General features: G+C 44.7%; 1 protein-coding gene across 1 annotated transcript in view; it reads right to left on the reverse strand.

Annotated features, from left to right (window-relative positions):
- Window positions 1-13,276, reverse strand: part of TENM4 (teneurin transmembrane protein 4) — a 231,963-nt gene that overhangs the window by 57,861 nt on the left and 160,826 nt on the right. The window contains exons 13-16 of the mRNA XM_008072062.1: window positions 11,070-11,331; window positions 8,117-8,384; window positions 5,236-5,379; window positions 1,831-2,080 (exon numbers count right to left, since the gene is read on the reverse strand). Of these exons, the coding sequence (XP_008070253.1) occupies window positions 1,831-2,080; window positions 5,236-5,379; window positions 8,117-8,384; window positions 11,070-11,331 (924 nt within the window). The remainder of the gene's footprint in view (window positions 1-1,830; window positions 2,081-5,235; window positions 5,380-8,116; window positions 8,385-11,069; window positions 11,332-13,276) is intronic.

Raw genomic sequence — 13,276 nt, forward strand, 5'->3', positions numbered from 1 at the left:
GCATTCAAATTACTATTCCAAAGTTTAAATTCTTTCCTCCATTCCTTCAGTCTGTCATATCATCAGACTAACAAAGTAACTGCTTCATTCTGCTGCAGATTCAAGGAGTTCAGGCTCTTGCCACCCACTCCCACCAGTATTAATGACTTCCTCTCATTGCAACTGATTACCCCCCATCAGTTCCGATCACACAGAATGCTTCTGCCATCTAGCCATTTGAAATTGACATGTGCAGCTTACCATACAGCATGCAACAAGGCAGGGGAGAGGCAGGAAATTCTCTACTGGTTGGCTTACCTATGTCTGAAATCTTTATTTCTGACAGAAGACAGGAGAGCAGGGAATAGAAGAAAGAATAAGGTGTTAGCAACAGGGTTAGAAGCATTATTAGCAGCCTGAAAACTTGACAGCAATGGTACTGTACAATACTGTAATAAATAAAGACTTAGCAGCTATGACACTGATGTATTTTATATTGGATATTACTTGTCAGTGAGTTCACTTACACAAAGCTACATATCACAGAGAAGGCATGGTTTCACCTGTACTGCTACTGCTGACTTCAGGGGAAGAGGGCTAGGTTGACACTTTCTGCTACTTTAACAAGGGCTAAGACAGAGATTGGAACAGTCGATGCTCTTTCCTGTAGAGACACATACCCAGAGACACATAGGCTCACTGCTCTTCATCTCTGGCTGCATGCATGCTTCCCTACAAAGAGTTATCCAGACTTAGGTTGCCTCCCAAGAGCCCACTCACAATCAGATTCACAATTGGAGAGAGACTATAATTAGAAGGGAGGGCATGACACAGAAACAGGCTTAGGACAAAAAGATTGGAATATACCAAAATGATAATACACTGCTATATTCCTCCCTTCCTTACCATTCTGGAAGCTGGACCTGGGGAAGGTTCTTTAAATTCTCTAAGTTTCCATCTTCTCATTTATCAAAGAAAGATACTAATAAACACCTCACAGAACTGTTATACATGGCAAATAGTAGAAGCCCAACAAAAAAGTGAGCTTCCTTTCCCCTACCCACTTTGGAGGAAGGCTTTCCAGCTTGAGGGCTTGTCCTGCTTACATGGAGCCCAGTCCAGGAGATAGGCAGATGCTATTCCCTAAAATAGTTGTGAGGGAGCTTGGCGAAATTTCTCCCGAAAGGGAGAATGGGGATCCCCTATCTCTAAAACACAGCTTTTCTGTGATCCCAGAGCCCACTCTATGACAGTGCTCTGGTACTAAAATGATCTGGTTTCCCTAAAGAAAAATCTAACATGTCGAGTCCTCCCCTGAGCTATGAGTGTGGCTGTGCTTCATCACTGATGGCCAGGATAGGGAAAAGGCCCACTCAGCTGGTTCTGCAGCATCTCAGGCACTGCCTGGCTTTAATCTGTGGGCCTTATTTCGGTAAGAATAGGGTGAAGGGAATTGCTCCTAACTCTGATGAGTATTAAATAATAGAGTCAAACTTGGAAACATTTTGGTATCCTTTGCTCTTATTTAAAAAACTCATGTGACGAATTCTATTAGTGCTAGGAAACAAAAGAAGATGCAATGGCTTCCAAGAAGTCTAATTTTTGGCTGCTAGCAGCCTTCTCTGTCATCTGGATGCTGGGGGCCCTTCCTGTCTCTAGAGAGGCTTGTCTTTACTGCAGTGCACTGGGGAAAGCAGCAGCTGCTTGGGCTGAGGAGTGAAAAGTCCCAGTGTCTGAAAGGCAAGGCTCTCTCCTGTCGCACTTCTCTGGGATCCGTAGGTAATGCAATGGGCTCACAGGATGGCAAAGGGATATTACTAGGAACGGTGAGGAGGGCATCATCTTACTTACCTCAACTCCAAGATGTTGGTGACATTGCCAGAGGGGAAGATCCTTCGGATGTAGTTGAAATCACCCACATAGAGGCTCCCATCGGAGCCACAGGTGAGGGCCACTGGGGCCAGGAGCTTGTTGCCGTCAGCGAGGCCGTTGCAGCTGGGGCAGGAGATGCTTCTCCGGCGCCCATTACCCATGATGCTTCCGATGACAGGTGGCTGCTGAGACACAAACTGGTTCTCCCCATTCCCTTTGTGCAGAATGCCTGGGACAGGACAGAACAGAATCACCTATGGAGCAGGTTTTGTGTCACGGAGCAGGAAATGGGTCTCTTTTCCTATAGTCGATTCCAGAGTCACCTTGATTTTGCAAGACAAAATCTCCTTGACCCCATGATGAAACTCAGAGTGTCCTAAACAGGCCATACTGTTTTACTGACTTAATGCTCACCACAGTTCTATGTTAGACACTATTATTATCCCTATTGTAACAGGGGACCATGCTAGATAGCTTACCAAAGCTCACATAGTCTGGCTCTTAACCATTCAACTATACTGCTTCCTGAGAGGTGTCCATATCTCATGTACCCGGCCCATAGCTCTATTACGGCATTGTTTTTTTTAAAGAGATGGGGCCTTGCTCTGTTGCCCAGGCTGAAGTGCAGTGGTATAATTAAAGGACACTGTAGCCTTGAACTCCTGGGCTGAAGTGTCTTGCCTCAGCCTCTTGAGTAACTAGAGGTGGGGGCCACTGTGCCCAGCTAATTTTCATCTTTTATTTTTTGTAGAAAAAGGGTCTCACTATGTTGCCCAGGCTGGCCTTGAACTCCTGGCCTCAAGCAAGGCTCCCGCCTCAGCATCCCAAAGTGCTGAGATTATAGGTATGAGTCACTGTGCTGGACCCTATGACAGCATGAACTCTTTATTGCACTTACTTGTTTTTCTCTTTCAATCGATACCATTTTGTGTGAAGACTATGTCTTTTTCCTTTCTGTATCCCCAGTGCATAGCACAAAACCTGACACAGAGTAGATACCAAGAAATGTTTACAGAAGTGAGTGAGTGGAACTCGCAGTGTCTTCTCACCAAGGCAGTTGAGAGACTTGGGTTTTTAACCTGTTTTTGCTACTAACAGGCTGATCTCAGATCCTGCATAGGCCTCTTCACTGTTTTAACTGCTGCTGGGCGTCAGTTTCCCCATCAACAAAATGACGGAATTGGCCTCAATGACTTATAAGCTTCCTCCCATATCTATTTTGTTTCTTTTCAGTCGAGATCCTCCTTTACCTCCTGCATATTGCCTCAGCCTCCAAAGTGGACTCCGCCTCCTGCCTTTCCTGTTCTGAAGACTGAGAGAGCTTTGCTTTTATAGGTCACAATAGTCTTCTCTAAGCTGGCACCTGTTCACTTTATCAAAGCTGTCTTTTAGTGAGTGGATTTCTTTTGTGTTTTTATAGAGACAGGGGATCATTATGCTGCCCAGGCTGATCTTGAACTCCTGGCCTAAGGCATTCCTCCTGTCTCAGTCTCCCAAAGTGTTGGTATTACAGGCATGAGCCACTGCACTGGCCTTGAATAGATATCTTTCATTGTTATTTAGTCTAATAAATCATTTTTCCACTTTAAAGTTTGTGCTTTTTTAGGTTTTAGGAAGTCCTTTCCTGAGATTTTAAAGATATTCTTCTATATTATCTTCCATCAATTTTAAAGTGTTATTTTTCAAATTTAGATGTTTAAGGAAACATCTCAATTTATTTTGTATACAGTGTGAAGTAAGGATTTAAGTTGTCTCCACATATAGAGCCAATGTGCCCAATACCAATTTCTAAAATACCTATCCATTCTCCACTGGTATGTGATGCTACCTACCTCTCTCATATACTGAGCTCCTATATACACATCACATGGTGTGTTGCAGAAACTTCTACTTGCTCACTGACATCCATCCTATCCACTCTTCCCTTCTTCTGCCCTTATAGAACTAGAGGTGGGGGCCACTGTGTAAATATATTCATATATTTATATTTAGCTGGACACATGACGACTTGGAACAGACTATGATCCCCAGACCCGTGAGCAGCTACATCTGCGACCAAGTTCTGGCAATGGCATGGAAGCAGGGGTGGTGTGGGCAGCTGCTGGGAGGTGACCTTACAATGGAAGGGACTTGCTCTTTGTCCTTTTCCTATTCCTTGTTGGCTGGAAAGTGAATGTGAAGGCTGAAGCTGAAGTGGCCACTTTGGACCATGTCATTGGGGATGAAGGTCCAAGTGGAGCAAGGAGAGAGACGACCCTGGGCCTCTGACCCTGCAGACCTAGTTATCTTCCTTCAGACTTGTAGGCGAGTGAGAAACAAACTTTAACTCGTTGCAATTCTGTTATTTTGGCTTTTCTGACACTCAGGGCCAAACAGTTTTAATTACTACTTCCAGGTCCCTTTCTGAACTCCATGCTGTACTCCATGGAATCGATTTATCTGTTCCTGTACCAGCACCATACAGTTTTAGATACCATGACTTTCCAAAGATAGCTCAATCTCCAGTAAATCCCTTTTCTTTGTTCTTAAGGGCTGCATTAACTATTGACAACTCTTTATTCTGTCATAAATTTTAGAACTAGTTTGTCTATTTCCCCTCAAAACATGCGGTGGCTTTGAAAGGCATTCGAACCTTTTTAGATTAGGTGGAAGATATCTGACATCATTGCCATATCTAGTTGTCCCAAGCCAGAACGTGGTCAGAGTGAGTAATCTAAAATACAAATCTGATCGTGCCACTTGCATGCTTTAGACCTTACAGAGGCTTGACATTTGCCACTAGATGAAGTTGAAAGTCCTAATCTTCTTACCTTGAGCTCCAGCTGTTCATGCCCCCAGCTTCAGTTTTTGCTGTTCCCTTCATCTCAACCTCTGCACAAATCACAATGAATCTTGTCTCCTATAACTCTTCTTTCAAGCTTCAGTGCTTTGACACATATACTGCGTCCTATGCCTAGAACATTCTCCCTACTTGATACACAGAGATAATCCTATAGACACTTTGAGATTCAGTTCAGAAATTCTTGCCAAAGGGACACCTTAGTGAACCAAGATGCTGAGGGAGGTACTCCTCTTCTGCGCCCCCCAGTGTCCCATGCTCCCTCTGTGACAGTATAGTCCATGGCACAACAATGAAACTGCCTGGTGAGTATTTACATCTGACTAGCATAAAGTCTTGAGGCCTTTCATTGCTGCATCCCTAGTGCCTAGCACAGTGACAGGCTCAGATCAGGCACCCAAACCACATTTGTTGACTGAGCCTTCTCACTAATCACATAGGAGCCTATGGGATCCAAAATGTGCCTTCTTTGTTTGGCAGGACACAGGGTCATGAGACAAAGTTCTAGCCCAGTCTGGATCAAGGAATTCTATTAATCCACTCACCACTTTGGATGTTGAGGGCATGATGTTTGTCCAGGCTCCATCCTCCAAGTTTGGATGCGTCGATTTCATAGCCCTGCAACATTGCTGTTCTTTTTTCCCACAGGATCAGATCCGGGCAGGATTCATACTCATAACCCACAGACACTGCAGGTAACACAAGGAGCAAAATGCGTAGGTGAGAAAAGCCCACTCTTTGGCCTTTGGAATTGCAGGCAAAACCCCTGGCTTGACTTTTGTAGAAGAAGAGAAAAGATCATAATTTGAAGTGGGAATTAGAACTATGTGAAATACTAACACAAGAATGCTGACCCTTAATGATGCCCCCCACCTTTTTTAAAGAACAAGTGTACATTATTGGGAAAAGTTAAACAAATATTCTCAAGACTTTAAAAGGACCCAGATAAATCAATCCAGGGGAATAATCTTTAGTATGAAAAATACTTTATACACAAAAGCCTTCACTGCAGCATTATTTATAATAGTGGAAAACTGGAAGTAAACTAAATTAATCTAAAGGCTCCAGAGAGGTAAGAGGTTGAGCAAACTTGAGTGTGTCCACTCCAGGAACATTACAGAGCCACTAGAAATTATGGTTATGAAGACTACATGGTGACATGAAAAAGTGCTTATGGGGTTCGAGACCCGCCTGGGCAGCAAGACCTCATCTCTACAATAAATAAAAAAATCAGCTGGGCGTGGTAGCGATGCCTGTAATTCCGGCTACTCAGAAGGCTGAGGTGGAAGGATCGCCAGAGCCTAGCAGGTTGAGGCTGCGGTGGCCGGGAGTGGCCACTGCACTCCAGTCTGGGCAACAGAGTGAGACTCCAACTCAAAAAAAAAAAAAAGAAAAAGTGCTTATGGAATAATGCTCAGTTGAAAAGGCTGGTTATATACAGTAAACTGCATTTAAAAACTACATACGAAGAGAGAAAACATTAAAATGTTAGCAAGTAGTTTTATTTGTTTATAGGATCACATGACTTTTTTCTATTTTTGTCCATTTCTTAAATTTTTATTAATAAATTTTTAAAAATTTAAATAATCTAAAATTATTTATAATGAATACATAGAAAAGGAGCTCAGCTGGGGTACTTTTCAGGCTGGAAGTTGCTTTAAGGTTTCAAAGCTTGAAAATCTCTTGGTTTCACTTTTGCTTCAAAATCCAGGCTCCCTTAGAAGGTCACTGGGATAAAGGCTAAAAATGGAAGGCTCTGAGCCTGGGTTTATAAAAAGTCTTGCAACTGGAAAGGAATCAGCAGGGATGGGAACATGGTTTCTTCCAAGTTTCTTTCTGTGCAGGAGCTATCTTCTAGTGGACAATATCCTACAAGTGTTCAAGACAGGAATTAACAACTGGACCTCTTCCTCATGACCTTGAGTACCTTTAGCAGTCACTATGCTTGCTACTGGTCACCAGTGATCTCAGGAACATGCTCTCAGCCCAGATCCTTCTCCTTTTAACTGACTGGTGGGCACTAAATGTGCTCATTTTATCTGAAGAGATTACTAGGTCTCATTTTTTTGAAGAGACAATAGAAATGGCTTGATCTACATAAGGGAATGTGAATAGTGAGAGATGGCATCTTTGCTCCCAATGTGTGCTTGTGGGGATATAAACCTATAGGAAAAATCTGGGATGAATCCAGCTGTTTTGTTCTAGCTGTACATCCATGGGAAGTCACCTCAGCTTCCTCATGCAGAATATGGGGATAACAATTCCTGACTTGCAGGGTATAAGGATTAACTGAGACACTGTATAAGGGAGCCCATTGCCCAGAACAGGCACTTAAGAGACATTCTCTTATTCCCTTCCTCCCGCCTCCTGCCTTTCCTTTCTAAACACAAATCACTTCTCTGCTTCCTTATTCTGCCTTTGCTGGAGGGGAATGAAATAGGAGTAGGATTTAAGATGAGAAGGGATTTGCTGGGCTGTTACTTGTAAGTACTTGGTGAATCAGCCCTGCAGGGTTAGGACTGCTGACAGACTAGCTCTGACCCCTTCCTGGGTCCCTGCTCTAATTCAGAAGCAGAAATTAGTAAAGCCTGAACCTGGAAGCCCAGTGTCCAAGTAAGGTTGCAATTCCAGATGAGAATATAGCTACCTTATGTATCCTCTTACAAAAAGACAGCAATGACAACAACTGAGCCACACTCCTTAATTGGAAATAAGGTAAGAGGCCAAAAAGCATTTCTGATGAAGGAAGACTCTTAGCTTCTGCACCTCAAAAAATGGAAGAAATCACTTTTCACCTGCCCTATTTTAATGGGTAAGTTCCCACAAGCAATGTCCACATAGCCTAGTGTAGTACATCACCTCTTTTAGCTACTGCATGCCACCACAGTGCCATTCAAGGGTCATTCTGAATTTGAAAACTTATTTTAATGGCTGAGTTTTTCACATTCGGGTCTTTAGTACATTCTTTTAGATCATGAACAGTCACTTAGAAGTCTTAAAGGCTTAGGTGTTTTTTATTTTTGTTTGGTTTTTTTTTTGAGTCAGAGTCTCACTTTGTCACCCAGGTTGGAGTTTAGTGGCATGCTCACAGCTACTGTAACCTTGACTTGATGGGCTCAGGCGATCCTTCTGCCTTAGCCTTCCAAACAGCTGGAACAGGTACACACCATCACACCTGGCTAATGTTTTGATTTACTGTAGAGATGAGGTCTCGCCAAGTTGCCTAGGCTAGTCTCGAACCCCAGGGTTCAGGCAATTCTCTTGCCTCCACCTCCCAAAGTGCTGGGATTACAGGCGTGAGCCACTGCACCTGGCTGGCTTAGGTATTTTTTATTTGAGAAGAGGAAGGGAGGAAGACGAAGCCAGAAAGAGAGTTCTCCCTCCAAGTGTTATTCTCTTCCTGGGTCCTGTGACTGGAAGGCTTACCAAAAGCTTCTGAGAGTCCAAACACCTTCTGGTTGTAGACATCTGTCTTGTCCCAGATGAAATAATAGGACAGGTCTGGGGCTGCAGCAAACCACTTCCTGAAGAGACGGCCCTCCACTGCCACCATGAGGTGGACCTTCATGAGGTTGAAGGGGATGGTAGGGTGGGTAAGGCTGATCCTCAGGACAGATTTGTAGCCAGGGGTACGGCTGCTCAGGTAGCTTAGCCTCATCTTGCAGCCAGAGATAACGATTTCCTCCTGCAAAGCCTAGAGAGCAGAGACAGATCACAGCAAATGATGGTCATTGAGTTATCTGATGGAGGGGACATGGACTCTGTGTGTTCAGGTGGTAAAGGAGGAAGCAGAAGGTGAGGAAGAGAGAAGGGAAGAGAACCAGAAAGAAAAAGAGGAAGCAGAAGAAAGAAGAAGGGAAGCAGAGGATGAAGAGGATCAGAAGGAGGAGGGGAAAACACAATGAGATGGGAGAAAAGACTGGGGAGGAGGAATACAAGTCAGAATCCTGGCTTCTGGGCCAGCTCTTATGTGGTATAGCCCTGTATATGTCACCTCACCTCACTGAGTCTCAGCTCCTCCTCTGTACATGGATGACAATACTTCATTGCATTTTTGAGAGGAACATATAAAATAATGTATATAAAATATTTAGCACCACATTGCCTCTGGTTCACGAGCTGTGTTACTCTGGTAAACTCACAGAAATTCTGAATCTCAGGCTCCTCACTGGCTTAGCGTGAGGACTGAGTAAGGTCACATGCAAAGTGCTAGCACATCCACATTCCCAGGTGGGACAATGGTGCTGTTGGTAGCGGTGGTGCAGGGGGTGCAGGGGGTGCCAGGAAGGTCCAGGTGGTGCCAGGGGTGCAGGGGGTGCCAGGAAGAGAGACCTTTCTCTCAGACTGCTGTAGACAACTGCCTAAGCAAGGAAGATGGTTTCTCTTAAAACTTTCCTAAAGTCAGATCTGTTTCAAATGGTCTTTCTTTAGGAAGGTAGACAGAGGCTATGAGATGTTGACCAAAGAAATAATTATGCAGAGTTGAGACCATAACCTGCCAAGGACCTGTGGCTAATGCCCCTAGCTCTCCACAGAGAGGTTAAACTGGCCGCATAGGGCTTCTTTCTGTGCATGCCAGGTCCAAGCTCCAGTGCCATGTCAGATGGACAGAGGTGCTAGGGAAGGCTCAGGCCACTTATCTACTGGGTGCAATGGGCCCAGTTCCAAGACAGAAAGTTTAAATGAATGCCAGCGTGCTCAGGTACATGGCAAAAGCAGAGAACTTTATCAGCTTGATGCTCTGGGCTCTGTTTCAAGAAAGGGACATTAAATCAATAGAGGCTAACATATCTATTCCAAGGACAATGATAATTCCATCCTCGTGTTCATGGAGGAACTGGGTCTTTTTCATTCTGTTTATTTCATGGGGGGGGGTCCATTTCACCCTCACCCCATTCTCCTGAACACAGGAAATTTTAGGGATTGGGCTTAAACCAAGGCAATCTTCCTAAATTACAGTTTGCAAGTTCCAGGCAAGGCAGGCTGCACCATGGTGAAAGGCAGGACTGAAACGCCATCCCAAAGCTCTCGAAGATATTTACCTACTTTAATGTACTCTTTGCAGTTCACATCTCCCAGCACTTGCAAAGGCTAACCAACAAGAGGACTGGGAAAACCCAAGAGTTTGTTTTTGTGTATTTCATGAATCTGGTAATAAGCAAGGTTTGTGTCTCAACTGGCTGTGCAGGCACCCAGTTCTGGGAGTGCTGTAAAGAAGATGTGAGCTTTAACCTCATTTGCTCCAAAGTCCCTGCTCTTGGGGAGCATGCATAGCTGGAGCTGAGTCAGGGTTGAGTAACAAATTACTTCTCCCCAGCAAGCTCTGTCTCCACTGACAACCATTTCATAAGAAAGGTCAGCCTGGTAGTTGAGACAAGAGACAGGCGCTGAATCTCTGAAAAGCAGGGAAGTTTCAACCTATGAGCACAATGAGAATTTCAAAATGGTTGTATTTCCTTCTTGTGGGTTGGCGTTGGGAGTCACTCAACAGGCTACACATGGAGAGAAGTGTTTGCTCAGCTGGGCATGAAATATACACACATAAATGTATAAAATCCCTGCTCCACTAGCACCCGGCAATTCATTAACATGCACATCGCCCAAGTTCTCATTAGACAGCAAGACAACCAGGGCTTCTCTTGGGCTTCTGCACTGACATCTCTTCTCTTCCCCAGGCCTTCATTTCTGCCATTAGAAATTGGGCTGAGGATAGCAGAGGAAATTCAACTGGCAGAGCTCTGTTAGGCGAAAAAAAGATCTCAATTTCCATCATATTAAAATGCACCTTTCCCAATTACTTTTCTTTAATGATAATTAAGTAAAGCAGTTGCAGGTATTGATTCGAGCCAAGACAATCCTTAACTGGCATGAAAGCAGTGCGTGTTAAATAATCTTAATATAATAATAGCTATAATTTATTGAGCACTTACTAGGTGCCAAACATTGTGCTAAGCACCTCATATACATTTTTCTCATTTAACCTTTATTACAGAGCAGCTCACTATTTGGGATCTTCTGGTTTATTCCTCTTGGTGGAAGAGGAATTTTAAATATTTTTAACAGAAATAATGAGAGAGGGGACACTGGAGGCTGGGGAAAAGTGGAAATGAACTGGATGGCAGAGCGGAAAGAAGGAATTTATTATAAGTCGATGTGCCATGTAGTTTCCAGGTGCTCATGTGTTTACCATGTGTAAGACAGGCACCCTTATGTCCTGACACCTGCCATGAGGTGTGGCAGCTGGATGCTGCATGGTGGGCTGATGGGATCTGACCCAGGCCCCACAGAGGTGCTTTCTCTCTGTCCACCATCTCTGAGATCCTCCTCTATCCCCCAAATGAATAAAGCATATCAAAATGCAGTTAGGAAAGCTGGATACCTGGATTTCTGGCACGATGGGGCCTTTCTCTGCACAGGAGCTGGCGAAGGACGTCAGAGGGGATGGGGAGACAACAGGGTTGGGGCGGGCGAAGTTGCTCAGGTCACAGCTGGGAATCTCATTCTCCTCATGTCGCATGATGATGGTTTCCATGACAAAGAAGCGATCCCATGGCAGCCAGAGGGTGTGCTCCTGTGTGATAAAAGGCGCCCGCTCGAACCGCAGGATGATGGAGATGCCGCCATTTGTGACCAAGTCAAAGCTGTTTGGGAGGGGAGGTTAGAGAAGAAGAGGAGGGGGAAGCAAAAAGAGTAGGAACCGGGAGAGGAATGGGGAGGAGGAGGAGAAACAGAGACCAAGAAAGGAGAGACAATTACACCAAAGGTTCTGAGCACTTCTTTTTTTTTTTTTGAGTTGGAGTCTCACTCTGTCGCCCAGACTGGAGTGCAGTGGCACACTCCCGGCCCCTGCAGCCTTGACTTGCTGGGCTCCAGCGATCCTTCCACCTCAGTCTTCGAAGTAGCTGGAACTACAGGCGCACACTACCACACCCGGCTAACTGAGCACTTCTTGAGGATGACTCTAACGCCTCAAAACTTGACTATAGCCACAAACAATAACGATGACAGTGATTCCAGAAAGATTTTGTTTGTTTTTTCTAAAAAATGATTCACCATAGAGAATTTGCTAAAACTAACCTCAGCTACAAAGAGCCATTTGTCAGAACACAGAACAGCTGATGGGTCCTCTGCTGTGGCGCTACTGGTACTTAAGGCCTTTCAACTGGGTTAGGGCTGAAGCCAGTGAAAAGGTAGCAGAATAAAGCAGAATAAGCCCTGACCCAAGTGTCAGGGACCCTAAGCCTAGTCCTGGCTCTTCCTCAAACTACTGTGTGATCTTGGGTAAGTCACAGTCTCTCTGATCCTCAATTTTTCATCTGTAAAATGCAAAGTCTCAACTGGATTATTCTTAAGGCACCAAGAGTCTATGACTCCACAGCAACTTTAGCTCTGATTATGACAGACAAAGGTCTTTGCAACTACAAAACATCTACGCAGTTTAGAGATGGCACAGTTAGAATCATAGTATCTTACAAGTGAAAGGGGAACCAGAAGACGGAGTGCCAACCTCCTAGTTGAGATGAGATCACTGTGAGGGCAACTGGAGAGTTGGCAGTCCAGCCTTTGTTTGCTGCCTTCTGAAGACAGTGGGGAGGTCTGAGCAGCAGCCTGCCTTCGTAGGCCTAGTTCTGTACCCAGTGTGACACCAAACAGTCCCTTTCCCATCCTAGATGACCCCCTGCTAGGCCTCTCTTGCTTCAGGCTTGTAGGGATTGTAGAGTCAGAGTCTTCTTTGCCTTGTCCCAAGATATCTTGTGTCCAAACAGGACCCAGCCTGAAACATGCTGGTAGCTCTGTTTGGTTTTGCAATCTTAACTCCCATTACCTACAGACAAACCTAGCAATGCACTTGCCCATCCCAACCATGGCATGCACCTTTAATTTCTGAACATCTAAGGAAACTGAGTCCCTTGCTATTTGTACCCCACCCAGCCGCACAGGGAGCCTGATTGGAGGGCTCTGCAGCCACACGTGCAGAAGCCAGATGACCTCAGATTATGGACAATGGGAAAGAAAATCCCAGGTGAACCAAGGTACATCAGTCATCCTGCAGACTGGGTCTGCGTAGCTAAGCAGAGGGTTTGCTGCTTCTTAAGGCCCTATGCTCAGTGTGAAACAAGATCTCAGACTAGATAGAATTTTGTGTCCTTTCCCCTTCTAAAACAGAAGGTTTAAAAACAAGTAAGAGCTGAATCGCTGGGAGAGAACTTAATGGCCATCTAACCTAGTCCCTCCTCCCAATCTGATGCATCAGTTCCTTCTATAGAATCACCACCAAGGGCTCATTTAGCTCCTACCTGCACACTTCCAGTGATAAGGAGACCACAATATCTACAGGAGGACTGTCCCATCTTAGGTTAGTTCTGACTGTTAGAACATATTTTTTTTGGAATTGAACCTGGGATCCTCTCTTTCTAGTTCCTTATTTACAGGACCTGATTCCACCTGCTGGGGTGACTTCAACCTAGTCTGTTCCTTATGCCCTCCCAAAGTTCTTCAGAAACAGCAATCCTGTCCACCTGCCACTCTCTGGCTGCAGTTTGCAATTTCAAGGTATGTCTCAACTTGTTTTGGATGGAGAGCTCT

The sequence above is a fragment of the Carlito syrichta genome, unplaced genomic scaffold (genome assembly GCF_000164805.1).
Source record: "Carlito syrichta isolate Samal-C Ts95f unplaced genomic scaffold, Tarsius_syrichta-2.0.1 Scaffold314837, whole genome shotgun sequence".
Classification (NCBI taxonomy): domain Eukaryota; kingdom Metazoa; phylum Chordata; class Mammalia; order Primates; family Tarsiidae; genus Carlito; species Carlito syrichta.